This window comes from Podarcis filfolensis, assembly GCF_964270895.1.
Source record: "Podarcis filfolensis genome assembly, chromosome: 12".
NCBI lineage: Eukaryota > Metazoa > Chordata > Lepidosauria > Squamata > Lacertidae > Podarcis > Podarcis filfolensis.
This window is the reverse complement of record NC_139614.1, coordinates 55,618,617-55,646,120: the sequence shown is the minus strand read 5'-3', so window position 1 is coordinate 55,646,120 and position 27,504 is coordinate 55,618,617. Positions and strand designations below refer to the sequence as shown.

Below are 27,504 nucleotides of genomic sequence, written 5' to 3'. Positions count from 1 at the left end.
TTATGGTCGGGTGCGTCTTATGCAGCAAAAAATACGGTGCTTTCTAGGGTTTACCCTGAATCTATAACAATATGTGATCTGACGCCCACATCCATCCTTTGTCTCCTTTTGAGCTGGGCTGCCTTACTCATCTCCTTATCCAAGCACTACTAAACCGCTCTGGATTTACCGCAAGCTGCCGGGAAAAGTTGCAGGAACCGTTTTTCCAACGCTGTTGCTGTTGTGCCAGCCAAACACAGGCCTGTCAGCAGATTTGTCCCACGGACTCTAAAAATAGCGACATATTCTGAACACACCCCAGGAGCCTCGGATCAGAATGGGGAAATCGCGGCTGTGCGCATTACGCAGGATTAAGGAGGAGGTGTGTCACCTACTGAACTCTTCATCCTGGCTCATCCCAGCAGTGATGGGTCCGGACCTTCCTTTGGGTCAGATGACATGGAGAATTCAGCTGGCCACGGCAAAATGCATTACAGTGGACGCTTGGGGTGCGAACGTGATCCATGCAGGAAGCACGTTCACAACCCGCAGCGCCCGCAACCCGCAGCACCACGCCTGCGTCTGTACGGGTTGCGATTTGGCGCTTCTGCGCATGCGCATGCGCCAAAGCCCGGAAGTAACCTGTTCCAGCACTTCTGGGTTCAGCGCGGTGCGCAACCCGAGATCATGCAACCCGAAGCGTCTGACTACGAAATACAGGCAATGATCGGAAGTTTACAGCATGTTATTCCTTGAGTAATAATAATAATAATAATAATAATTTATTTATACCCCGCCCATCTGGCTGGGCTTCCCCAGCCACTCTGAGCGGCTTCCAAAAAAATATTAAAATATTGTAATACATCAAACGATTGGACGCGGGTGGCGCTGTGGGTAAAACCTCAGTGCCTAGGACTTGCCGATCGTATGGTCGGCGGTTCGAATCCCCGCGGCGGGGTGAGCTCCCGTCTTTCGGTCCCAGCTCCTGCCCACCTAGCAGTTCGAAAGCACCCCTAAGTGCAAGTAGATAAATAGGTACCACTTTATAGCGGGAAGGCAAACGGCGTTTCCGTCTGCTGCGCTGGTGCTGGCTCGCCAGAGCAGCTTCGTCACGCTGGCCACGTGACCCGGAAGTGTCTGCGGACAGCGCTGGCTCCCGGCCTCTTAAGTGAGATGAGCGCACATCCCTAGAGTCGGACACGACTGGCCCGTACGGGCAGGGGTACCTTTACCTTTAATACATCAAACATTAAAAGCTTCCCTAAACAGGGCTGCCTTCAGATGTCTTCTAAAAGTCTGGTAGTTGTTGTTCTCTTTGACATCTGGTGGGAGGGCGTTCCACAGGGCGGGCGCCACCACCGAGACGGCCCTCTGCCTGGTCCCCTGTAACCTCACTTCTCACATTGAGTGAACCTCCAGAAGGCCCTCGGCGCTGGACCTCAGTGTCCGGGTAGAACGATGATTGACAGGTGGTACTTGACTCCGAGTAGGCTTGCTAAGATTTGTAAGACTGAATCAGATACAGTAGTACCTTGGTTCTCAAATAGTTTTATGTGGGGCTACCTTTGAAGGTAAGGGACACAGGTGGCGCTGTGGGTTAAACCACAGAGCCTAGGGCTTGCCCATCAGAAGGTCAGTGGTTCGAATCCCCGCGGCGGGGTGAGCTCCCGTTGCTCGGTCCCTGCTCCTGCCAACCTAGCAGTTCGAAAGCATGTCAAAGTGCAAGTAGATAACTAGGTACCACTCCGGCAGGAAGGTAAACGGCATTTCCGTGCGCTGCTCTGGTTCGCCAGAAGTGGCTTGGTCATGCTGGCCACATGACCCAGGAGCTGTACGCCGGATCCCTCGGCCAATAAAGCGAGATGAGCGCGGCAACCCCAGAGACAGTCACGACTGGACCTAATGGTCAGGGGTCCCTTTACCTTTACCTTTAAGTTAGCCAAAATGTATAGAACAAGTTCAAATACCTGCTGGAAATGTAAAGAAAAACAAGGTACCTTTTATCATATGTAGGTAATAAAAGCGTTCTGGGAGATGATATCTAATGAAATGAGGAAAATGTTTAGAATAACTTTTGTTTAAAAAGAACCAGAAGCCTTTTTATTAGGAATTGTACGTACCGACATTCCAAAGGAACAGAAAAGACTCTTTATGTAGGCGACAACAGCAGCAGAGATGCTACTAGCCCAGAGATGGAAATAAGAAATAGCCGATGGACTATGCCGAAATGGCAAAACTGACTGGAAAGCTCAGGAACCAAGGGTACAAAAACTTTACCAAAAAAAAGGAGGAAATTCTTAATTTATTTAAGAGACCATTGCAAGCAGATGAAAACATTAGAAGGATTTTAATCTCACTTGTAATGTAACAAATACTATGGATAAGATGGAAGGATATAAAACACAGAATGTGGAATAATATGCAGTTGTAAATGTTGACAACTGGAGGGGATGGGGGGAAGTCTCGAGATTTTGAGTAATATCTACATATGGATATGTATTTGGATGGTTATAAATTTTTATTTGTAGACTCAAATAAAAATGATTTTAAAAGAAGAAAGACTGTGGTTGTTTTTTGAGTCTCATTGGGGGGAAACACAGGGTATAAGTAAAAAATTATATAATAATATTAACAATTATGAAAGCAGCTGCTATGGGCTTTCTGTCCTGAAATTTTCCAACCTTCAGTTTCATCGGACACCCACAACTTTTAATGTTATGAGGGAGGGAGAAAATGTACGTGTGCATGTTAGTAGTTGTTATAGATATGTTATTTTTGTGTGTTTATCTTTGTGCATGTGTGCATTTATTTTTATAATAAAAAGCAAAACAAACGAGGGGGGGAGATATCGCTGTCATAAAAATGCAAATTGAAAACTATAAGGCTTTCAAGCCCGGCGCCTGGGACCATGGCAGGTCTTTTTCACTTCGAAAGATCTTTGTTCACGACTCTTAAGTCAGTATCCATGACTGGGGTTTGGATCTCACAATTTGGTTTGGAAAAAGAGATTGCTTTGTGTCTGGCTCCCAGAGCAGAACTCTCACATATTAGAAAAAAGTGCAGAAAACATATCACAGTGATTTCAGGCTGAATGGGAATGAAAGAACAGAGATAATGAAGGCTAAAGTTATGTTAACCAGGGTCACTAAACCTCAAAAGCACCCAATTAAGAAACGAGAAATAATTTTTAAAAATTATTAAAGCAGCCTTGAATGCCAGCCTAGATGTTCCGGACTACAACTTCCAGCAGGCCTGTTAGGGGTTCAATTCTATGATCCTTTGAATATTTACTTATGCCCCCAGCAGGATACATTTATTGCTCCAAGGTCAAACCTAGACAGCATCTTAAAAAGCAGAGACATCACCTTGCCAACAAAGGTCCGTATAGTTAAAGCTCTGGTTTTCCCAGTAGTGATGTATGGAAGTGAGAGCTGGACCATAAAGAAGGCTGATCGCCGAAGAATGGATGCTTTTGAATTCTGGTGCTGGAGGAGACTCTTGAGAGTCCCATGGACTGCAAGAAGATCAAACCTCTCCATTCTGAAGGAAATCAGCCCTGAGTGCTCACTGGAAGGACAGATCCTGAAGCTGAGGCTCCAAGACTTTGGCCACCTCATGAGAAGAGAAGACTCCCTGGAAAAGACCCTGATATTGGGAAAGATGGAGGGCACAAGGAGAAGGGGATGACAGAGGACGAGATGGTGGGACAGTGTTCTCGATGCTACCAGCATGAGTTTGACCGAACTGTGGGAGGCAGTGGAAGACAGGAGTGCCTGGCATGCTCTGGTCCAGGGGGTCACGAAGAGGCGGACACGACTAAACAACAACAGGGCTTACATTCTGCTACTGCCAACAGCTTCCCCAGGCTTCATCCTCAGAACCTGCACTCGATTCCTGCATTGTGGCGGGTTGTGCTAGATGACCCTACGGGACCCCAATCCACTCTACATTTCTGTTGGCCCTATTTGTTATGAGAATCATAAGGTCTAAGATATAAAATAAAGGTTCATAAATGTACCAGGCAAACACATACATAAATATATAAACCACGTCTGAAACAGTACAGGAAAACAGTCCTGAAACCATTTTGAGCATGGATAGGCAGACTAAGGCCCGGGGGCCGGATCCAGCCCAATCACCTTCTCAATATGGCCCGCAGACAGTCCAGGAATCAGCGTGTTTTTACATGAGTAGACTGTGCCCTTTTATTTAAAATGCATCTCTGGGTTATTTGTGAGGCATAGGAATCCGTTCAATTTCCCCCAAAAAAAATATAGTCCGGCCCCCTGCTGAAAAAGTTTGCTGACCCCTGATTTTGATTCTCCCAAATTTACCTCAAATGTTTCTCTGCAAGGAGGAAGGAAATGGGGAAACCTCCCCATTGTCTGTTTGCTCACAAATCCCATCTTCAGGGCATATCTGTGCATAAGCCTGTGAGCCTGTGACCTGCATTCAGGAACCGAGTATTTACCATCACAAAGGAATGGCCAGGATGCCCAGGTGAAAGCAATCAGTGACCATTATCAGGTATCCTGGCAGACAGGTTTTCTGCTGCAGACCGCTCCTTCAGTGATGTAGGTGTGCTGTATTGGGGGGTGGCCTTGAGCTACAGGGTGGCAATTTCAAAAGCCTATATAAGAGCTTGCAAACCAATGTTCTGGGTTCCTCCTCCCTCCTACATGGGGGGGGGTGAGGACCCTGTTGCAACAGATCAATAAAGATCAGGCTTACTAGTTGCTTTGCTTCTCAATATTCTCAGGTTGGCCTCTGTTATTTTCTCCTACCAATAGAGAACCTACGTAAGGACTCTATCTGGGTTCTTGGGTAACCCATAAGGGAAAGAGAGCAGTTTTTTTTGTATAACACTATTCCTCGTCACGAAAAGACTGTTTTTGTTTGTTTGTCTTTCGGAGGGGGCTTGAGCACCAAACCCACTTCAGCTGTGCACCCTGAATATGCCAGGAGATGATCAAATCCCACCCACACAATACCGCTTGTTTGCGTGGACAGGCAGAGTCCTCCCACCCCCAGGCGACCCCCAAGCAGAATCATGACACAAGACAACGTGCTATGGGATTAAAATTGGCCACAACTTTGTTAAGTTTCAGATGCAGGGAGACCTTGGCTCAGGCACTGGGCATTTATCCCTCCCAGTCCCCAGCCGGGGATCTGGGAGACTTCAGGGTTATCCAGAATGTGTGGGGATTGGGCCGGCTCTGGAGAACATACGTTCAAGCAGAGAGCCCGCCCCCCCCCCCCGTTTCGCCACCGTTGGTGGGGAGAGCAATGGCAACCTCTCGGTATATGGCCAACGCCTCCCCTTAACGGGGAACCCTGGGATCACCGCAAGGGGGGCGTGGGTCACCACTTCATGTCCCCCAGTTTAGGAAGACCTTGACAGATTAGAGAACTGGGCCAAAACAAACAAGATGAATTTTAACAGGGAGAAATGTAAAGTATTGCACTTGGGCAAAAAAAATGAGAGGCACAAATACAAGGTGGGTGACACCTGGCTTGAGAGCAGTACATGTGAAAAGGATCTAGGAGTCTTGGTTGACCACAAACTTGACATGAGCCAACAGTGTGACGCGGCAGTTAAAAAAGCCAATGCAATTCTGGGCTGCATCAATAGGAGTATAGCATCTAGATCAAGAGAAGTAATAGTGCCACTGTATTCTGCTCTGGTCAGACCTCACCTGGAGTACTGTGTCCAGTTCTGGGCACCACAGTTCAAGAAGGACACTGACAAACTGGAACGTGTCCAGAGGAGGGCAACCAAAATGGTCAAAGGCCTGGAAACGATGCCTTATGAGGAACAGCTAAGGGAGCTGGGCATGTTTAGCCTGGAGAAGAGGAGGTTAAGGGGTGATATGATAGCCATGTTCAAATATATAAAAGGATGTCACATAGAGGAGGGAGAAAGGTTGTTTTCTGCTGCTCCAGAGAAGCGGACACGGAGCAATGGATCCAAACTACAAGAAAGAAGATTCCACCTAAACATTAGGAAGAACTTCCTGACAGTAAGAGCTGTTCGACAGTGGAATTTGCTGCCAAGGAGTGTGGTGGAGTCTCCTTCTTTGGAGGTCTTTAAGCAGAGGCTTGACAACCATATGTCAGGAGTGCTCTGATGGTGTTTCCTGCTTGGCAGGGGGTTGGACTCGATGGCCCTTGTGGTCTCTTCCAACTCTATGATTCTATGATTCTATGATTCTAATATAGACAAAAGGATTCTGCCCCAGGCCTGAAACCGCCAAAGTTGTGACGTTTTGCTATGGGAAAGGCAAAACCTGCCAATGCAGGAAAATTCCTTTCTGGTCCTTCAACAGTGACCTTGACGTAGCAGCGTACCTGTGGAGAAGAGGTTAACCTGCAAAAGAAGACTTAACTGAGGGAGGGGAAGGTGGGAGAAGCTCTGGAGCCGACTGCTGCTTCGCAGGTAAGACGCAGGTAAGACGCACCTTCTGTTGTGTGGGCAAGGCGGTCCCTCCCCTTACCTGGCCAATCCCCTGGTAACGCCTCCCCAGGTGGGATTGGGCGATTGACTGAGGTAGGCGGAGACCTCCAGGTATCCAGCCTGGGGAAGATTAAGCCAGCCCTAACTACCAGGAGTCGCCCTGGGATCCGGGGCTGCGCACGACCACGCAAAAGGCACCCCCATTTGATGTGGGGAGCAGTCATTCCATGTAACTCTTTGGGAACTCTGGTTCCATTTCTGACTTTTGACTGAGCAGGGATGCTGTGGGGGCTTTGGCAGGCAGACCTTCCCGTACCTTCTGCCCGGGAACTGCAACCCCAGCAAGTTCTCCTCGGCCTCTGGCACCCTCCTGTCCCTGCAAAAATGGAGACTTGCTGACTTCGACGTTTGGCGGTTGGGCTGGCGCTTGGGGGGGCACCTAGCCTGGCTCTGCGAGGCTTTAGCTAGAGAGGGCATTACAAAAGAGATTCCTCCCGTTATTCCCACCCCACACACCCGCCGAGCCTTCAACAAAGGGGCTCTGGCGTATTGTTTTAAAAGCATTCAGCCAGTGAATGAATGTGAATATCTGAACATTGGGCACCTCGTAGTTGTGTTTAGGATCAGTGCGCGGAGATACCCGCTCCCTTCCAGCTACTGGATAAATAATCACATACCCTCCAAAGACATTTCTCCGATGAAAATAGGGACGTCCTATTCAATACTTTCTTGGGCTCCATGATCACTGCAGATGGTGACAGCAGTCACAAAAAGATGCCTGCTTCTTGGGAGAAGAATGCCTGCTCCTTGGGAGAAAGGCGATGGCAAACCTAGACAGCATCTTAAAAAGCAGAGACATCACCTTGCCGACAAAGGTCCGTATAGTTAAAGCTATGGTTTTCCCAGTAGTGATGTATGGAAGTGAGAGCTGGACCATCAAGAAGGCTGATCGCCGAAGAATGGATGCTTTTGAATTCTGGTGCTGGAGGAGACTCTTGAGAGTCCCATGGACTGCAAGAAGATCCAACCGATCCACTCTGAAGGAAATCAGCCCTGAGTGCTCCCTGGAAGGACAGATCGTGAAGCTGAGGCTCCAATACTTTGGCCACCTCATGAGAAGAGAAGACTCCCTGGAAAAGACCCTGATGTTGGGAAAGATGGAGGGCACAAGGAGAAGGGACAACGGAGGACGAGATGGTTGGACAGTGTTCTCGAAGCTACCAGTATGAGTTTGACCAAACTGTGGGAGGCAGTAGAAGACAGGAGTGCCTGGCCTGCTCTGGTCCAGGGGGTCACGAAGAGGCGGACACAACTAAACGACTAAACAACAACATTCAATAATAATAATAATAATAATAATATTTATACCCCACTCGTCTGACTGGGTTGCCCCAGCCACTCTGAGCAGCTTCCAACATATATAAAAACATAATAAAACATTAAACAGCTTCCCTACACAGGGCTGCCTTCAGGTATCTTCTAAAGGCTGTATAGGTATTTATCTCCTTGGCTCGGGGGTCGCATAACTCCACCCCCTCCAACAGTTCTCCGATGAAAATAGGGGCAGCTTAGGGGCAGTTATTCACGTTTTATACTGTATTTTATGCTGTTTTTTGTTGCATCGATTGTTTTAAATTTGTTGTTAGCTGCCCTGAGCCCAGTTTTCTGAACCGGGAAGGGCGGGGTATAAATAAGAAATTATTCTTTATTATATAAAATCAAACCAAAAGCAATAACCCAATAACACCCCCCCCCCCAAAAAAGCCACGTTCTAAAACTTCTCTATACAGGGCTGCCTTCAGATGTCTTCAAAAAGTCACCTGGCTTTTCCTTGACATCTGGTGGGAGGGCGTTCCACAGGGCGGGTGCCACCACCGAGAAGTCCCTCTGCCTGGTAGTCATTGATAGCTCTCTCTCCTCCAGGAACTTAGAATCACAGAACGGTAAAGTTGGACGGGACCCTAAGGATCATCTAGTCCAACCCGCCGTAATTCAGGAATTTCAACTAAAGCATCCATTGCAGATGACCACCCAACTCCAACCTGCGTCTCTCCGCTCTGCTTTCATGTATGTGAATGCGGCAATATTTTTAAAGTCTCCAACTTTGAATGCGGCTTTGAAAGAGGACTGGAGAAGTCTGCCTGCATAGCTCAGCTGGTTAGAGCATGGTGCTGAAAATGTCAAGGTTGCAGGTTCGACACCCCTCTGGGACAACTGCATATTCCTGCGTTAATAGGGGGCTGGACCTTGGGTTTCCTTCCAAATCTACAATTCTGCTTTGGCAATCACTCATAGCCGAGTAAGATTGTCTTCCATAAACATGGTTTTAACAATGAGTCCGTAAGTGACTGTGGAGGCCAGTTCTGGCCTCCTGCTGCCGCTGCACCACCGCTACACGATTTCTGTTCTCATCCTGAAGCAAAGTTCTTAACCCGAGGTAATATTTCTGGGTTAGCAGAGTCTGTAACCTGAAGCGTCTGTAACCCGAGGTACCACTGTACTACAGTGTTCCCCAATTGTTGGTGTTTATACTACATTTTTATAGATTTGCCTTGAGACAGTCTTTAAACCTCTTTTGTTGACCACCAGCATTACGCTTTCCATTTTTAAGTTTGAATAAAGTAGTTGCTTTGGAAGACGATTATCAGGCATCCATACAACATGACCAGTCCAACGAAATGGATGTTGAAGAATCATCGCTTTGACACTGGTGATCTTTGCTTCTTCCAGTACACTGGCATTAGTTTGCCTGTCTTCCCAAGTGATGTGCAAAAATTTTCAGAGACACCGTTGATGAGATCTTTCCCATGATTCTAGGAACCTCGTGTAATTGGAATCGCACAAGCAAAATGCGTGCAGGCGCAGCTGTGTTTTGCTAATTAAACAATTAAACCCCTGTGTCAGTAATATCCCAAAGGCAACACAACGACCAAGTACAACAATGCGAAGTCAATATAAACTCTTTATATAATCTATACAGAACATTGAACCACTGCTTCATAGCAATTGTTGTTCATACAATGCCATTCACCATATAGTTGGGTTTATGAAGCATTTTTGTATCCTTCTGGTGTGCTGGAGAAGAATTCCACAAAACGTTGGGTATATCCGGAATCACTGTTCACAACGTCTGTTTGCGGACCACTTCGGCAGCGTTGGACGTCATAAAACAAATCTTTACGGTTTGTTTTCATCAGATAAGAATCCGACCCGTTGCTTCCTTCAGAGACTTGCATAGTCTACAAAGACTTTCAGAAACCTGTAAGACTTATGTTTATTTGGTTCTATGTTTTCAGGAGAATCCATCAAGAGTGCATACCGTATTTTGTGACTTTCAGAGATTTAGACAATTTCTGTTTACCGTATTTTTCGCTCTATAGGATGCACCAGACCACAAGACGCACCTAGTTTTTGGAGGAGGAAAGCAAGAAAAAAAATATTCTGAATCTCAGAAGCCAGAACAGCAAGAGAGATCGCTGCGCAGTGAAAGCAGCAATCCCTCTTGCTGTTCTGGCTTCTGGGATAGCTGCGCAGCCTGCATTCGCTCCATAAGACGCACACACATTTCCCCTTACTTTTTAGGAGGGAAAAAGTGAGTCTTATAGAGCAAAAAATACGGTATTTGGTTTTGCAGAGGGTGCATATTTCATATATTTCATATTGTTCAGTGTTCTGCACAGATTACATAAAGAGTTTATACTCTATCGCATTGTTGTACTTGGCCATCATGTTGCCTTTTGGATATTACTAGCGTTTTGCTAATTGGCTGGGAGACTGCAAGTTCTGCCTCGCGGCTTTGCAAAGGAAACAGCAGCAGGCTTTTATTTCATTTCATCTCGGCGCCGCAAGCTTAGCGTTCAGGAAAAGGGCCTTCAACCTCCCCGAGGGGCGAGCGCTCCTCTCCTCTGCCCACCGCCAGCTCCTGACGCTTGCGACTTTGGTTATTTCGGTCTCTCCCGACTCCAAGGCCAGGGGCTGCACATGCGTGCGGCGCATGAGTGCAAGGCTGAAGCCTCTCTGCTTGGAGAGCGTTTCGTTCATTATTCAGAGGCTGATTCTTGGCAAAGGATTTAATGCAAGGAGGGGAGGCGGACGGGCGGACGAGGCCTTGGCTGATTGGCAATGTGCTGTTTTGCCCAGGTGAAAAACAAAAGCAGACCAAGGCCACATCTGCAACATGCATTTTCTTACACCACTCTAAACAGCCCCGGCTTCCCCCAAAGAATCATGGGATTGAAGAGCTGGAATGGGACCCTAGGGGTCATCCAGACCAACCCGCTGCAATGCAGGAATGTAGTTCGTTAAGGGTGCCGAGAGCACTGTTTTAAAAAAAATATTTATGCTTTTCAGGTTTATACATTTCAATAATTTTAAAGCCATTTTAACATTTCAAAACTTGACTTCCTTCCCCCTCTTCCTGCGGTTCCTTAGATTAATTTTTAATATCTTCTGCATATCCAAATTCATTTAATTTACTCGTTTATTCATCTTCTTTAAATATATACAGTGGTACCTCGGGTTAAGTACTTAATTCATTCCGGAGGTTCGTTCTTAACCTGAAACTGTTCTTAACTTGAAGCACCACTTTAGCTAATGGGGCCTCCTGCTGCCACCGCGCCACCGGAGCACGATTTCTGTTCTCATCCTGAAGCAAAGTTCTTAACCCGAGGTACTATTTCTGGGTTAGCGGAGTCTGTAACCTGAAGCGTATGTAACCCGAGGTACCACTGTACTCTTATAAAACTGCAGGTTGTTACAATAACCCTGCCAATGTTTTTATCTGTTTACAATTTATCTGTAAACATTCAATAAACCATTTCCGTTCTTTTATAAAAAGTTTGTTATCTTGATCTCTTATTCTTCCAGTAAGTTTGGGCCATTTCTGAATATTCCATAAGTTTTTGTATATATTCTACCTTTACTGGGACTTCTGCTTCTTTCCATTTTGGGGCAAGTAACTTTCTTGCCGCTGTAATCGCATACATGAATAAGTTTCTAAACAGTTTAGGTAGTTCTGTCCCTATAATTCCCAAAAGAAAAGCTTCTGTTGTTTTGTTTTTTTTACAGTTATTTTAAACATCCTTTTCAATTCATTATATATTGGTTTAAACCCAGAGTAGTTTAAGAGTCAAGACCAATTCCCAGGGAATTCTGGGAATTGTAGTTCTCTGAGGAGGGTGGGTGTCTCCTCCTAACAGATCTGGTAATTTATGGAACTCAAGCCATTTGCACATGTTGCTGTGCAACCAGTCCATGCAGAATTTAGGCACCCTATATATAGAAAGGAGCAAACCCGTGATATTTTAGGGAGCAGGCTAGCAGGCGGGGCCCCTGACTTACATCACAGGAGCCTATACAACACAAAACACTGTTGCTGTATGTAGGTTTTATTTTATTTGTTTTTTTATCTTATATTTTGGAAATGTACATCCAGTCTTTTTTCCCTTTAATTTTTTTTTGGTGGGGGGGCCTAAGCTATAGCTTATGGGACGTGGGTGGCGCTGCGGGTTAAACCACTGAGCCTAGGAGTTGCCGATCAGAAGGTCGGCGGTTCGAATCCCCGCAACGGGGTGAGCTCCCGTTGCTCAGTCCCTGCTCCTGCCAACCTAGCAGTTCAAAAGCACGTCAAAGTGCAAGTAGATAAACAGGTACCCCTCCGGCAGGAAGGTAAACGGCATTTCCATGCGCTGCTCTGGTTCGCCAGAAGCGGCTTAGTCATACCGGCCACATGACCCGGAAGCTGTATGCCGGCTCCCTCGGCCAGTAAAGCGAGATGAGCGCCGCAACCCCAGAGTTGGCCATGACTGGACCTAACGGTCAGGGGTCCCTTTACCTTTACCTTTACCTATTAGCAACGTACAAATGGACTGCTTATAGACGCAAACTTTCTTTGGATAAATAGAATGTTACTTGGAATGCGGGACGTGGGTGGCGCTGTGGGTTAAACCACAGAGCCTTGGGCTTGCCGATCAGAAGGTCGGCGGTTTGAATCCCCGCCACGGGGTGAGCTCCCGTTGCTCGGTCCCTGCTCCTGCCAACCTAGCAGTTCAAAAGCACGTCAAAGTGCAAGTAGATAAACAGGTACCGCTCCAGCGGGAAGGTAAACGGCGTTTCCGTGCGCTGCTCTGGTTTGCCAGAAGCAGCTTAGTCATGCTGGCCACATGACCCAGAAGCTGTATGCCGGCTCCCTCGGCCAGTAAAGCGAGATGAGCGCCGCAACCCCAGAGTCGTCCGCAACTGGACCTAACGGTCAGGGGTCCCTTTACCTTTCCCTCAAGCTATAGCTTATACGTAAATCCGGCACAGAGTAGCACTGTTTCCATGAATAAAGACAACAGGCAGGTAACACTGAAGACCTCCACCCTCCGTTCATATCTAACAATCGAAGGCAGACGCCAGCTGTGCACAGCACTAATTGGCCAGGGCCTGCGACATCACGGACTGCCCCCCCTTTTCCCCTCCATCCCGGGAGCACATTTGTGCTTCTCTTTCGCCGTGCGTTTCAAACGAGGCACCCAGCAGACATTAAATTAAATCTAACTTCCAAGTGGAGTTTAATTTAATTTTGCAAAAGATGTTTTGAGGCAGACACATGGCGGGGAGGGGAGGCGAACAATAGAATGACTCAGTCTGCTTTCGGTTTTGCTGATGTCAAGATCAGTGCAAAAGGGGTGGGGGGAGATCTGGGAGGGTGGAGCCCTGAAAGGAGGAAGGGCGGGGGGGGGAATTATGGGGTGTATTTTATTGTTAAAGTTAGCGCTCTATGTACCTTTAAGATATTCATTTACCTGGAAGCGACCCCCTTTGAATTGAACGGGACTTATTTCTGAGTAGATTCTTTTGGGTTCGCACTGTTAGTTTCCTGAATGAGAAGTTCCACCCCTTATCTATCATCTATCTATTATTATTAATAATAATAATAATAATAATAATATTAATATTATTATTATTATTTCTCTGCAGCTAGCACCATCCACATGCTTGCAAATGGGCGACCCACACTGTGCACCTAAAACACATCCAAACAAACATTTAAACCCCTTGGCTTGCCACCCCCAAGGAATCCTGGGAAGTGTAGTTTCCCACTCACAGAGCTACACTTTGCAGTACCGCTAACAAACTACAGTTCCCAGGATTCTCTGGGGGGAAGCAAAGTGCTGTAATTGCATGTTGGTCGTGCTGTGGATCTGCCCAGAGGATAAGGTCCCTGCCCCGAGGACCTTACAATCTAAAAAGCTCAACACAGTGGAAACAAGCAGAGGGAAGGAATCAGGAGCGTCGATCAAGAGAGAAGCAAAACCTGGCTGTTTTCAGCGACAGGTGTTGAGGATCTTTTCAGACAGCCTAAATGCAATGGCTTGATGGGATGGTGTTATTTTGGTCAGTTATTTAGGGGTGATGTATGGAAGTGAGAGCTGGACCATAAAGAAGGCTGATGGCCGAAGAATGGATGCTTTTGAATTCTGGTGCTGGAGGAGACTCTTGAGAGTCCCATGGACTGCCAGAAGATCGAACCTCTCCCTTCTGAAGGAAATCAGCCCTGAGTGCTCACTGGAAGGACAGATCCTGAAGCTGAGGCTCCAAGACTTTGGAGAAGAGAAGACTCCCTGGAAGAGACCCTGATGTTGGGAAAGATGGAGGGCACAAGGAGAAGGGGACGACAGAGGACGAGATGGTGGGACAGTGTTCTGGAAGAGACCAGCATGAGTTTGACCAAACTGCGGGAGGCAGTGGAAGACAGGAGTGCCTGGCGTGCTCTGGTCCAGGGGGTCACGAAGAGTCGGACACAACTAAACGACTAAACAACAACATTATCTGGTAACCCCCATAATAACTGAGGGAAAGGAGGGAGATATAGAACATCGGAAAAGGGGGAGCAGAGGTTCAGCTGTAGCAGCTCAAGAGTAAAGTTGCCAACGTATGTGTTTGTGTGTGTAAGAGGAGGGCTTTCGCTTCTCAATCTTCTCCCCCCAAAAAGCAGGTAGAATTTCAGTCTGTGAAGATTGCACTGCATCTCCAAGCCAGGAAAATGACCCGCTGTTAGATGTCTAGACACCTTCCATCTACTACTACATGAAGCACAGGAGCCTTGCCAGGAAAAAAATTGATAATGTTGGCAAACCCTCCTTAGATGTCGGTGAAGATTTGGGGAGAAAGAGAAGCTTTATCTCTGACACAGACGCAGAAAAAGCACCCAGGCAGAAAGGAACGGCTTCATACGAATGTCGGACACTGCCTTATGCGGAATCGGACTATTGGTTCAGCTTTCTCAGTGCGGTCCATGCACAGGCCGGCAGCCGCTCTGCCAGGTTTCAGGCAGCCCTTGATTGAAATACCAAGAATTGAACCTTCTCCATGCAAATCAGAGGACGCGGGTGGCGCTGTGAGTTAAACCACAGAGCCTAGGTCTTGCCGACCAGAAGGCCGGCGGTTCGATTCCCCGCGACGGGGTGAGCTCCCGTTGCTCGGTCCCTGCTGCTGCCAACCTAGCAGTTCGAAATCACACCAGTGCAAGTAGATAAATAGGTACCGCTCCGGCGGGAAGGTAAACAGTGTTTCCGTGCACTGCTCTGGTTTGCCAGAAGCGGCTTAGTCCTGCTGGCCACATGACCTGGAAGCTGTATGCCTGCTCCCTCGGCCAGTAAAGCGAGATGAGCGCCGCAACCACAGAGTCGTTCGTGACTGGACCTCACGGTCAGGGGTCCCTTTACCTTCTCCATGCAAAACAGATGTCCTGTCGCTGACCTATGGCCTTTTCCCATGCCTTACACAGCAAGGGTCCCGAGGGGGAGTCTTTCCCAGGTCTCCCTTGAGATTTAAAAGGAGAACTCAGACATGCCTGTGGTGGGTGTGTCCAGAGGGGAAAAGTGGGTGTGGTCTGTGGCAGGAGTGGGTGTGTCCAGAGGGGGAGTGGGTGTGGTCAGTGGCGGAAGTGGGTGTGTCCAGAGGTGAAAGTGGGAGTGGTCAGCGGCAGAAGTGGGTGTGTCCAGAGGCAAAAAGTGGGTGTGTCCAGAGGCAAAAGTGGGTGCGGTCAGTGGCAGAAGTGGGTGTGTCCAGAGGGGGAAGTGGGTGTGGTCAGTAGCAGAAGTGGGTGTGTCCAGACCAAAAAAGTGGGTGTGTCCCGAGACAAAAGTAGGCAAAGCAATGGGTGTTGCATTTCATAAAATCATAGAATTGCAGAATTGGAAGGGACCCTAAAGACTGTCTAATCCAGGAGTAGGCAACCTAAGGCCTGTGGGCTGGATCCGGCCCATTTGCCTTCTAAATCCGGCCCGCGGACAGTCCAGGAATCAGCGTGTTTTTACATGAGTAGAATGTGTCCTTTTATTTAAAACGCATCTCTGGGTTATTTGTGGGACATAGGAATTTGTTCATTCCCCCCAAAAAAATATAGTCCGGCCCCCCACAAGGTGTGAGGGACAGTGGACTGGCCCACGGCTGAAAAAGGTTGCTGACCCCTGGTCTAATTCAACTTCTTGCAATGAATGAATATGCAGTTGTCCCATCCAGGGATCGAACCTGCAACCTTGGCCTTATCAACACCATGATTTAACCAACTGAGCTATTATTTGTATATTTCAGCCACACAGAAATCAGAGGTTTTGACACCCACACCCCTCCGACATCTCTCCACCCAGGAAGGCAAGACGAATTCTCAGAGTTCAAGGACCCATTCCAGACAGGTAAAATTGTTCAAGGAGGGCACAGAGCAGGGCAGGTGAGAGGCGTGGCCTGGAGAGAGGGGCTGGTGGTGTGGGGGGGGAGCCCCAAGGGTCAATCAAAGGGGCCTGAAGGGTCATGTTTGGGTCCCGGTCCTGAGTAGTCCCATAGGCCGACAGGGGCTCCCCAGAGAGACGACTTTCCCATCAGTGAAGGTCCTGTGTGAGTGCCTGGAGACGGTTGGAGGATGGATGGCGGCCAACAGATTGAGGTTGAATCCTGACAAGACAGAAGTACTGTTTTTGGGGGACAGGAGGCGGGCAGGTGTGGAGGACTCCCTGGTCCTGAATGGGGTCACTGTGCCCCTGAAGGACCAGGTGCGCAGCCTGGGAGTCATTCTGGACTCACAGCTGTCCATGGAGGCACAGGTCAGTTCTGTGTCCAGGGCAGCTGTCCACCAGCTCCACCTGGTACGCAGGATGAGACCCTCCCTGCCCGCGGACTGTCTCACCAGAGTGGTGCATGCTCTAGATATCTCCCGCTTGGACTACTGCAATTTGGTCTACATGGGGCTACCTTTGAAGGTAATCCAGAAACTGCAATTAATCCAGAATGTGGCAGCTAGACTGGTGACTGGGAGCGGCCGCCAAGACCACATATCACTAGTCCTGAGAGATCTGCATTGGCTCCCAGTACGTTTCCAAGCACAATTCAAAGTGTTAGTGCTGACCTTTAAAGCCCTAAACGGCCTCGGTCCAGTATACCTGAAGGAGCGTCTCCACCCCCATCGTCCAGCCTGGACACTGAGGTCCAGCTCCGAGGGCCTTCTGGCGGTTCCCTCATTGCGAGAAGTGAGGTTACAGGGAAGCAGACAGAGGGCCTTCTCAGTAGTGGCACCCTCCCTGTGGAATGCCCTCCCTTCAGATGTGAAAGAAATAAGCAGCTTTCTTCTCTTTAAAAGACATCTGAAGGCAGCCCTTTTTCGGGAAGTTTTTAATATTTAATGCTGTATTGTCATTAACACTCAATTGGAAGCCGCCCAGAGTGGCTGGAGAAACTCAGTCAGATGGGCGGGGGTATAAATAATAAATTATTATTATTATTATTATTATTATTATTATTATTATTATTATTATTATTATTATCACCTGGTACCTGAAATGCTTTGATTTGGAGAGACCAGGAACCAGAACCCTCACATTCCCAATGCAAAGCCTCCCATCCCTTCCCAAACTTTGCCGGCCTTGGATACTAATAATAATAATAATAATAATTTATTATTTGTACCCCGCCCATCTGGCTGGGTTTCCCCAGCCACTCTGAGCGGCTTCCACAGAGACCAAAAATACACTAAAATGTCACCCATTAAAAACTTCCCTGAACAGGGCTGCCTTAAGATGTCTTCTGAATGTCAGGTAGTTGTTCTTCTCTTTGACATCTGATGGGAGGGCGTTCCACAGGGCGGGCGCCACCACCGAGAAGGCCCTCTGCCTGGTTCCCTGTAGCTTTGCTTCTCGCAGTGAAGGAAGCGCCAGAAGGCCCTCGGCGCTGGACCTCAGCATCCGGGCAGAACGATGGGGGACAGCTTTGAGGAGCTGTAGGCAGGGATGGAGGCACTTCCTCCATCACTCAGACCAGGAAGCATCACCCAGACCAGGCGAAGATGCTTTTGTAAGTAAAAATGTGCCAAACCCAAACACACAATTCTCTTCCTTCTCCTGTCTGCTGCCCAATAAAATTTTAAAGACGAGCCCCAGAGAACTGAGCAAGTTTCTGGCCGCATAGCCACACCCCTTTCTTTTTCCTGTAGGCACGCATTTCGGGATCCACTCATTCCACTTCCTGAGAGAGCTCGGTACCAGCAAGACGACCAAACGTGGTTATCCGAATCCCAGTTATTTGACTCGGGGAAAGGCTGTAACAAAATGGGGCAGAGCGTCTCTTTTGAACACGGGACGTTCAGCCTCCAATTCTGTGTGACTGCCATAAAACTTAGGGAACAAGCTGTGCTACCAAAATGATTCAGGTTTTTAAATGATAATTTTAGGTCATATTTTAGTGATCCAGATTTAACTGCCGCTATATCTGAATTGTATGGGACGCGGGTGGCGCTGTGGGTTAAACCACAGAGCCTAGGACTTGCCGATCAGAAGGTCGGCGGTTTGAATCCCTGCGACGGGGTGAGCTCCCGTTGCTCGGTCCCTGCTCCTGCCCACCTAGCAGTTCAAAAGCACCTCAAAGTGCAAGTAGATAAGTAGGTACCACTCCGGCGGGAAGGTAAACGGCGTTTCCGTGCGCTGCTCTGGTTCGCCAGAAGCAGCTTAGTCATGCTGGCCACATGACCCGGAAGCTGTACGCCGGCTCCCTCGGCCAGTAAAGCGAGATGAGCGCTGCAACCCCAGAGTCGGCCACGACTGGACCTAATGGTCCGGGGTCCCTTTACCTTTGCCTATATCTGAATTGTCTCTGTTATACCCAGTTGCAACTCAATATATTCCTGTTGTGTTTTCTGATTTTCCCGATATTGTAAGTGACCCGGAATCCATCCGTTAAACCTCCAGTGGCATCTCTGGGTAGATATGGGAAATTTCCCCTGCCCCAAACTCTGCCGGTCAGTGTTGACAATTCTGAGCTAGATCAACCGGCGATTCTGACTCAGTTTAAGGCCGCTGCCATTGAATGTTCCTATCTCTGCATACAGAACCATTGCAAGGAGGAAAATCAGAGGCGGGTGGGAGGAGACGGTTAAAAAAATTGCAGCTCATTCACATTAAAGTTGCTAAAACGAGCGATTTCCTGCAGGTGTGACCCAGTGCAGATGAACCCAGAAAGAATTACTTGCGTGCAAACCTGCTTATCGCATAAGCTTTCTATCCCCTTCATAGCTTTTTGTTCTCCAGTTCTATTGTATAAAAGTGGTATTTATTGCTGAGTAAGGATGCAGAGGCGATGGGGGGGTCAGTGTCTTCACCCTTGGTACGCCGAGTTATTTAGAAGGACAATGTCCCGCCTTATGACGAGGTCTTGGGGCAAGTCATAGTATTACGCAGCAGAAAACGAGGCAATGTCCTCTATGTCTGGCCTAATCTAAGGGGAAACCCCAATCACCTGATATCCCCCCCCCAAAAAAAAACCCCACCAGTCCCTGCAGCCCTTAAACTCTTATCTGGATTGTGGGTTATAGGGACAAAGGGGCGCCATAACCCTTAGGCGACACTGCCAATTATCCCAGAGGTTAGGGGAAAGAGAAAACCAATCACCCTTAATTTGCATGGATTAAAATATATATATTTAAGTTGGGTTTAGCAGAGGCATCATTGCATGGGTTTTTTTAAATGGGGGGGGGGTAGATTTGGGGGCAGAGGCTGACAAGCTGCGAAGGCCCTTCCTCGGACGCATCACACATTATATTGCAAGGAACATTTTAAAAAAAGCATTTGTTGTGGTTCGTTTTTCTCCCGCATCCAGCAGGCAACCCACAGGTTCTGCCCCACATAACCGACATGGGTCAAGCTAGCCAACCACCCATAGAGAGATTTGCGCTTTCGACCCGCAGGTCGACTTCATGGGCCCATTTTACAGTTCGGAGCAATAAGGCCCGGCAGGCAGAACAAGTGAGTCGGCTGAAAATACTAGTGGCTCCAAAGGGATGGATTAGCAGCAGCCTGTGCAGGGGGGTGGGGTCTCTCGCCCCCCCTAAATGGCACCCAGGGGTGTCAGAAAGGTGCTGGCACACCTGGAGATTACCTCCCCTTCTTTTTTTGGGGGGGTTCTTCTGTGCAAACAAGGATGCCGCCGGGAGAACATCATTGCCATGAAGGGTTTTTAAGAGCTACTCTGTGGGGCAGCGTAAGGGATGCGATGTCTGGCTGCGGGGCCGCTTAGGATTAGGCAGGGCAGTGATGTGCAGTGGGTAGAGCAGCAGGATCTCCTTCCCACCCACCCGGAGAGCGATGGACAGGGCGGCACTCCCCTACCTCTCAGCCAAGCTTGGGAAAGTTGTTGTGCCCACCCCCCAAATCCAAACACAGATCAAGTCCCCCCCCCCCAAGAGTCTCTGCCCCCTTGGAGCTATGACTAGATCTCTCAAAACAAAGAAGGGAAAACTTTTCAGAGCTACCCACAATCTGTGCATTGGGTGGGGGGGGAGGAAAGTCCTTTGCTTTGCCCCCCCCCAAAGAAAAGAGAGGTCAGCCTTAGGGAAGGTGGGTGTCCTCAGACAGCCAGACCCTTCTAAGCCCCATATCTTTTGGGGCTTGGGGGGTTGAGGATAAGGGAGAGGGTCCTTTAGGGAGGGAGGGGGCGCGTTAAGAATGGGAGGGGGGAAAGGAGAGTCTCCTTGCTTTCTCTACATCCAGCTGCACACACCTTCCGAGAAGGAACCCAGACGTTCTCCATGCTCTGCCCCTCATCAGAGCACCCCCCCAAAAAAAAACTGCTCTGCCCCACATCCAGGCAGCCTAACCAGGCACCATCCGATCAGGGAAGACATTATCCACCCCTCCCGCCCCCCAAAACTGCCCCTGCGTTTCCCAACCTGCCATTCCTGCTTCCATTTCCCCATCTCCCAACAGCCCCCGCCCCCCCTCTTTGTGCCTTGCTTACATTGCCCCCCCCCACAAAAAAACCATCCTTCCCTCCGCCGCCCCCCACCACGCCGCCGCCTTTGGCCAACTCAGCAGTGCGCCTTTGAGATGGGTAAGAAGAAACCTCAGCACTCACCTGTCTCAGGTGTCCTCAGGACGCCTGGGTCCTTGGCCCGCGTGGCCTCCTGGCTCTTGAGGGCTTCTCCGGGCATGGTGTGGCATCCAGCGGGGTTTGGGGGGGGCGTGAAGTGGTCTGGGGGGGCGTTTATAGTTGCCAGGCAAGGCGGCTGGATGGAGAGAGATGCGGAGAAGGGACCAGGCGCTTCTGATGCGCTCTGCAGGCTGGAGGGAGGATGAGGTGGGATGGAGCCTGCGCCGTAGAGGGGGGGGGGGACCTGGGAGAATCCAGCTCAGAGGTGGGGAGGGGGGAGAGGGAGGCTGGACCAGGCTGCTGCTGCTCCCCCCTCGCCGCCTGAACAGCTCTGTCATCCTCAATGATGTCAGCAGCAGCAGCAGCAGCTCCCTCTATAGCAGGGAGGGCGTGGAGATTGTGGAAGCCGAGGGCGCCTGGTACTGCAGAAAAGACAGAGAGAGGCAGGCCAAGCCAGGCAGGGCAAACAAGAAGGCCCTGAGCCCTCCAGGGCAAGTGCATCAGCCTGGCAGGGAGCAAGAGCCTCGGATCTCTCTCTCCATCCTCCCTCGTCCACCCAAAATCCAGTTTCTGGAAGCCACGGGAAAGTAGAGTTTTGCTCTTCTAGGCAGGTTTGTGGGTGCCCCATCATGGGCATTATCTGGGCAAGGGCAGGATAGGGCCCCTCCCGGCCTGATCCAGCAGGTTAATTAATAATAATAATAATAATAATTTATTATTTATACCCCGCCCATCTGGCTGGGCTTCCCCAGCCACTCTGGGCGGCCTCCAACAGAACACCAAAATACAATAACCTATTAAGTATTAAAAGCTTCCCTAAACAGGGCCGTCTTCAGATGTCTTCTAAAAGTCTGGTAGTTGTTGTTCTCTTTGACATCTGCTGGGAGGGCGTTCCACAGGGCGGGCGCCACCACCGAGAAGGCCCTCTGCCTGGTTCCCTGTAACCTCACTTCTCGTAGCGAGGGAACCGCCAGAAGGCCCTCGGTGCTGGACCTCAGCGTCCAGGCTGAACGATGGGGGTGGAGATGCTCCTTCAGATATACAGGACTGAGGCCGTTTAGGGCTTTAAAGGTCAGCACCAACACTTTGAATTGTGCTCGGAAACGTACGAGGAGCCAGTGTAGGTCTTTCAAGACCGGTCTTATATGGTCTCGGCGGCCGCTCTCAGTCACCAGTCTAGCTGCCGCATTCTGGATTAGTTGTAGTTTCCAGGTCACCTTCAAAAGTAGCCCCAAGTAGAGCGCATTGCAGTAGTCCAAGCAGGAGATAACCAGAGCATGCACCACTTTGGCAAGAAAGTCTGCTGGCAGGTAGGGTCTCATCCTGCGTACCAGATGGACCTGGTAGACAGCTGCCTTAGACACAGAATTGACCTGCGCCTCTATGGACAGCTGTGGGTCCAGAATGACTCCCAGGCTGCGCACCTGGTCCTTCAGGGGCACAGTCACCCCATTCAGGACCAGGGAATCCTCCACACCTGCCCGCCTCCTTTCCCTCAAAAACAGTACTTCTGTCTTGTCAGGATTCAGCCTCAATCTGTTAGCCGCCATCCATTGTTTATTATTAGTATTAGCAGTGCTTTTTTATGTTTCAGGGGTACTCTCATTTGACTCAAGAAAATCCCCATTTTATAGCTCAGATCGGGGAAAATGAATACAGTAAATGGACAAAAGATTCACAAAATGTTTAGGGGTATGTTTTCCCACAGAGGGAAAAAACCACACTGAATATTAGTAATAGTACTAGTACTCCGCCCATCTGTGCCCATGGGTGGCTTCCAATCTATGCAAAACATAATAAAACATTTTTAAAAATTCCCTAAATATGTATTAAATACGTAACACTTCCTTCGTCTCAGGGCAGCACGCAACACACAAATACAAGTTAAAAAGCACAAGATGCAGAATGCAAACAGGAACAGAAAAGATGGTTGCGTCAGCACAAGACCCTTAATCTCAGCCCCGTGGGTTCAAGCCCCACATCAGGCAAAAGATTCCTGCAATGCAGGGAGTTGGACTAAATTATCCTTGTGGTCCCAATTCGGGGGGGGGGCACAAGCCAATAACCCCCCCTCCCTGACACAAACACATTTAAAAGGATATGGGATGTTGATCAGCCCAAGATCTGGTTGAAGAGGAACTTTTTTGCCTCGTTGTTGTTGTTGTTTAGTCGTTTAGTCGTGTCCGACTCTTCGTGACCCCCTGGACCAGAGCACGCCAGGCACTCCTGTCTTCCACTGCCTCCCGCAGTTTGGTCAAACGCATGCTGGTAGCTTCCAGAACACTGTCCCACCATCTCGTCCTTTGTCGTCCCCTTCTCCTTGCGCCCTCCATATTTCCCAACATCAGGGTCTTTTCCAGGGAATCTTCTCTTCTCATGAGGTGGCCCAAGTATTGGAGCCTCAGCTTCAGGATCTGTCCTTCCAGTGAGCACTCAGGGCTGATTTCCTTCAGAATGGAGAGGTATGATCTTCTTGCAGTCCATGGGACTCTCAAGAGTCTCCTCCAGCACCAGAATTCAAAAGCATCAATTCTTCGGCGATCAGCCTTCTTTATGGTCCAGCTCTCACTTCCATACATCACTACTGGGAAAACCAGAGCTTTAACTATACGGACCTTCATGGACCCCCTCACAGATCACTACCTTGCCGTGGCGAAGGGGCTTGAATAACTCAGAGAAGCTATGAGCTATGCCAAGCAGGGCACCCAAGACAGACAGGTCATAGTGGAGAGTTTTGACCAAACATGATCCCCCTGGAGCAGGAACCGGCAAGCCACTCCAGTATCCCTGCCAAGAAAACTCCATGGACAAAGACTTTTTTGCCTAAAGGTGTATAATGAACCTTTTTGGGGAGAGCATTCCACAGACAGGGAGCCACTGCAGAGAAGGCCCTGTTCTCGTGTTGCCACCCTCTGGACCTCTCATGGAAGAGGCACACGGAGGACCTCAGAAGATGATCTCAGGGTCCAGGGTGGTTCATATGGGGAGACGCAGACCTTGTTGTATTGGGGTCCTGAGCCATTTAAGGCTTTATAAGTCAAGACCAGCACTTTGAATGGGGTCTGGAAGCTAACTTACCGTCTGTGCATTCAGGAAATGGAAGGTAAGGCTGTTCATGGGGTGTAAGAATGGCTAGGGGAGAAAACTGAGAGAGCACTTCTTATTTTTAAAATAATTTTTATTAACTTTTCAGATTATACGTTTCAAAATGAACATCTTTTATTATAACCAAATCTTCAATGACTTCCCTCCCTCCCCGGAAATAGCGTGTGTGCATACGTATGGGCACACGCTTCCCCCGCCCTGCGGCCCACCGCGCAATCGGCGCTGGAGACACCGGCCCGAGGTGCGGTAAGTTTGCTGACCCCTGGACTAGATGACCCTAGTTGATCCAGCTCAACAATTCTGTGATTCTACAATGTTGTTGTTGTTTAGTCGTTTAGTCGTGTCCGACTCTTTGTGACCCCCTGGACCAGAGCACACCAGGCACTCCTGTCTTCCACTGCCTCCCGCAGTTTGGTCAAACGCATGCTGGTAGCTTCGAGAACACTGTCCCACCATCTCGTCCTCTGTCGTCCCCTTCTCCTTGCGCCCTCCATCTTTCCCAACATCAGGGTCTTTTCCAAGGAGTCTTCTCTTCTCATGAGGTGACCAAAGTATTGGAGTCTCAGCTTCAGGATCTGTCCTTCCAGTGAGCACTCAAGGCTGATTTCCTTCAGAATGGAGAGGTTTGATCTTCTTGCAGTCCATGGGACTCTCAAGAGTCTCCTCCAGCACCACAATTCAAAATATTATTCTACAATAGTGTGTGATATATAGAGGTTTGTGCGTGTGTATCTTAGGTGCCAAAGGCCAGGACAAAAGCTACATCTCATCGAGGGCCACATTGAAAGCCCCAAACGATGTAAAGGACAGCAGTTAATCTGTACATTTTAGGCGCTTGTAATTTGCATATCCTCTTTATGATCCTGGCAGGTGCCACATGGCAGTTAGTGGCAATGTTGCCGCAACAGATATGCTACCCCCCTCTCTCTCTCTCCCTCTGAATATTGTTACCTTCAGCTGCGAAAAAATGATCTCTTGATCCATAAACTAGGGCAGCGCAGACATAATAAATGGGTATGCCTTTTATAAACTCGCCTCCCTGTTTTGTTCCTTTGGCATTGGACCAGGAACATTTTCGAAACTTAATGCTGCAAGGATGGATCTGAGAAAGGGGAGAGAGAGAGAGAGAGAGAGAGAGAGAGAGAAAGAAAGAAGAGAGAAAGAGAAAGAGAAAGAGAGAGAGAGAGAGAGAGAGAGAGAGAGAGAGAGAAAGAAAGAAAGAAAGAAAGAAAGAAAGAAAGAAAGAAAGAAAGAAAGAAAGAAAGAAAGATAGATTATAGGTCAGTAAAAATGTTTATTTGCTGTGGGGAAGGTGGGCAGGGTTAGAACTGTGGGCACCTTAGGGCCAATTCTCTCCCCCCCCCCATTTTTTTCCTCAATATGAGATTAGGTAAAGGTAAAGGGACCCCTGACAGTTAAGTCCAGTCATGAACGACTCGGGGGTTGCGGCACTCATCTCGTTTTACTGGCCGAAGGAGCCGGCGTACAGCTTCCGGGTCATGTGGCCAGCATGACTAAGCCACTTCTGGCGAACCAGAGCAGCACACGCAAACGCCATTTACCTTCCCGCCAGAGTGGTACCTATTTATCTACTTGCACTTTGACGTGCTTTCGAACTGCTAGGTTGGCAAGAGCAGTGACCGATCAATGGGAGCTCACCCCGTCGCGGGGATTCAAACCGCCGACCTTCTGATCGGCAAGCCCTAGGTTCTGTGGTTTAACCCACAGCGCCACCCACGTTCCAATACAGTGGTACCTCGCAAGACGAATGCCTTGCAAGATGAAAAACGCGCAAGACGAAAGAGTTTTCCGTTTTTTGAGTCGTTCCGCAAGACAAATTTCCCTGTGGGCTTGCTTCGCAAGACGAAATGTCTTGCGAGTTCTTGTGAGTTTGTTTCCTTTTTCTTAAAGCCGCTAAGCCGTTAATAGCCGCTAAGCTGTTAATAGTCACTAAGCTGCTAAGCCGCTAATAGCCGCTAAGCCGCTAATAGCCGTGCTTCGCAAGACGAAAAAACCGCAAGACGAAGAGACTCGTGGAACGGATTAATTTCGTCTTGCGAGGCACCACTGTATGAGATTAGTGGCGAGCAAAATACCAACTACTCAAAATCTGATTCAAGGCTATATTTTCATCCTTGAGGACCAGCAAAACGAAGTCTGCAACAGCCAATTCCGTGAATGTGGTATCTGATTGCACAACTGTTATTGCATGCAAAACTGCATGCGCACTTGCCAGTAACACACAAAAATCCCAGCGGGAGGGGTAAGGATGTGGAATCATCTTTCCCCGCGTGCTGCTGAGGAGTAGAAGCATGGAAGTTAGGTCTTGGCCCATGAGAAGCGGGCGAACGGCTGCGCTGCGTCTGTAAGAATTGCGCAGAATGGAGACTTTGGGCAATAAGTAGTTTTTCTCTCACTCTCTTGGCTCCTTATGATCCCGGCTCCCAAAAGAGAGAGGTGAGAGCTGGTTGTTGCAATATGTTTGAGGCTGAATCCTGACAAGACACAAGTACTGTTTTTGGGGAACAGGAGACGGGCGGGTGTGGGGGACTCCCTGGTCCTGAATGGGGCAACTGTGCCCCTGAAGGACCAGGTGAGCAGCCTGGGAGTCATTTTGGACTCACAGCTGTCCATGGAGGAACAGGTCAATTCTGTGTCCAGGGCAGCTGTCTACCAGCTCCATCTCATACACAGGATGAGACCCTCCCTGCCGCAGACTGTCTGGCCAGAGTGGTGCATGCTCTGGTTATCTCCTGCTTGGACTACTGCAATGCGCTCTATGTGGGGCTACCTTTGAAGGTGACCTGAAAACTACAACTAATCCAGAATGAGGCAGCCAGACTGGTGACTGGGAGCGGCCGCCAAGACCACATAACACCGGTCTTGAAAGACCTACATTGGCTCCCAGTACGTTTCCGAGCACAATTCAAAGTGTTGGTGTTGACCTTTAAAGCCCTAAACGGCCTCGGTCCAGTATACCTGAAGGAGCGTCTCCACCCCCATCGTTCAGCCCGGACACCGGCGTCCATTTCCTGAGGGCCTTCTGGCGGTTCCCTCCCTGCGAGAAGTGAGGTTACAGGGAACCAGGCAGAAGGCCTTCTCGGTGGTGGCGCCCGCCCTGTGGAACACCCTCCCACCAGATGTCAAAGAGATAAACAACTATCTGACTTTTAGAAGACATCTGAAGGCAGCCCTGTTTAGAGAAGCTTTAAATAAGTGGAGGAATACTGTATTTTAATATTTTGTTGGAAGCCGCCCAGAGATGGTCGGGGTATAAATAAAATTTATTTTTTTTAATTATTATTATTATTATTATTATTATTATTATTATTATTATTAGTGGCCTGCCTTAAAGCGGAGACTTTGCTTTTGGTCTGGGCCACACAGTGCTTCCGGGTCCAGGGATGGAGGTGACCCAGTCGTCAGTTTCCAACGCAGGACAGCATGTGACGGGAAAACCGGTGGCGTTTTTCACTTTGTGGGTGCTGCGACTTTTCAGCCTGCCCTATATTCTGGAGCCAGCAGAAGCCAGTGCTGGAGCGGTGGCGCAAAGTGGGATATAGATTTGT

The 27,504-nt window shown here is 48.9% G+C and overlaps 2 protein-coding genes across 2 annotated transcripts in view; both read right to left on the bottom strand.

The window, feature by feature from the left end:
* The window catches only part of LOC310745912 (uncharacterized protein), a 58,856-nt gene extending 37,698 nt beyond the window's left edge, over positions 1-21,158 (bottom strand). Inside the window, exon 1 of the mRNA XM_083579133.1 lies at positions 20,816-21,158. Within this exon, the coding sequence (XP_083435259.1) occupies positions 20,816-20,891 (76 nt within the window). The 5' untranslated portion in view covers positions 20,892-21,158. The remainder of the gene's footprint in view (positions 1-20,815) is intronic.
* The window catches only part of ZNF653 (zinc finger protein 653), a 95,024-nt gene continuing 78,457 nt past the window's right edge, over positions 10,938-27,504 (bottom strand). Inside the window, exon 3 of the mRNA XM_083579689.1 lies at positions 10,938-11,165. The gene's annotated coding sequence lies outside the window, so the exon portion shown is untranslated. The remainder of the gene's footprint in view (positions 11,166-27,504) is intronic.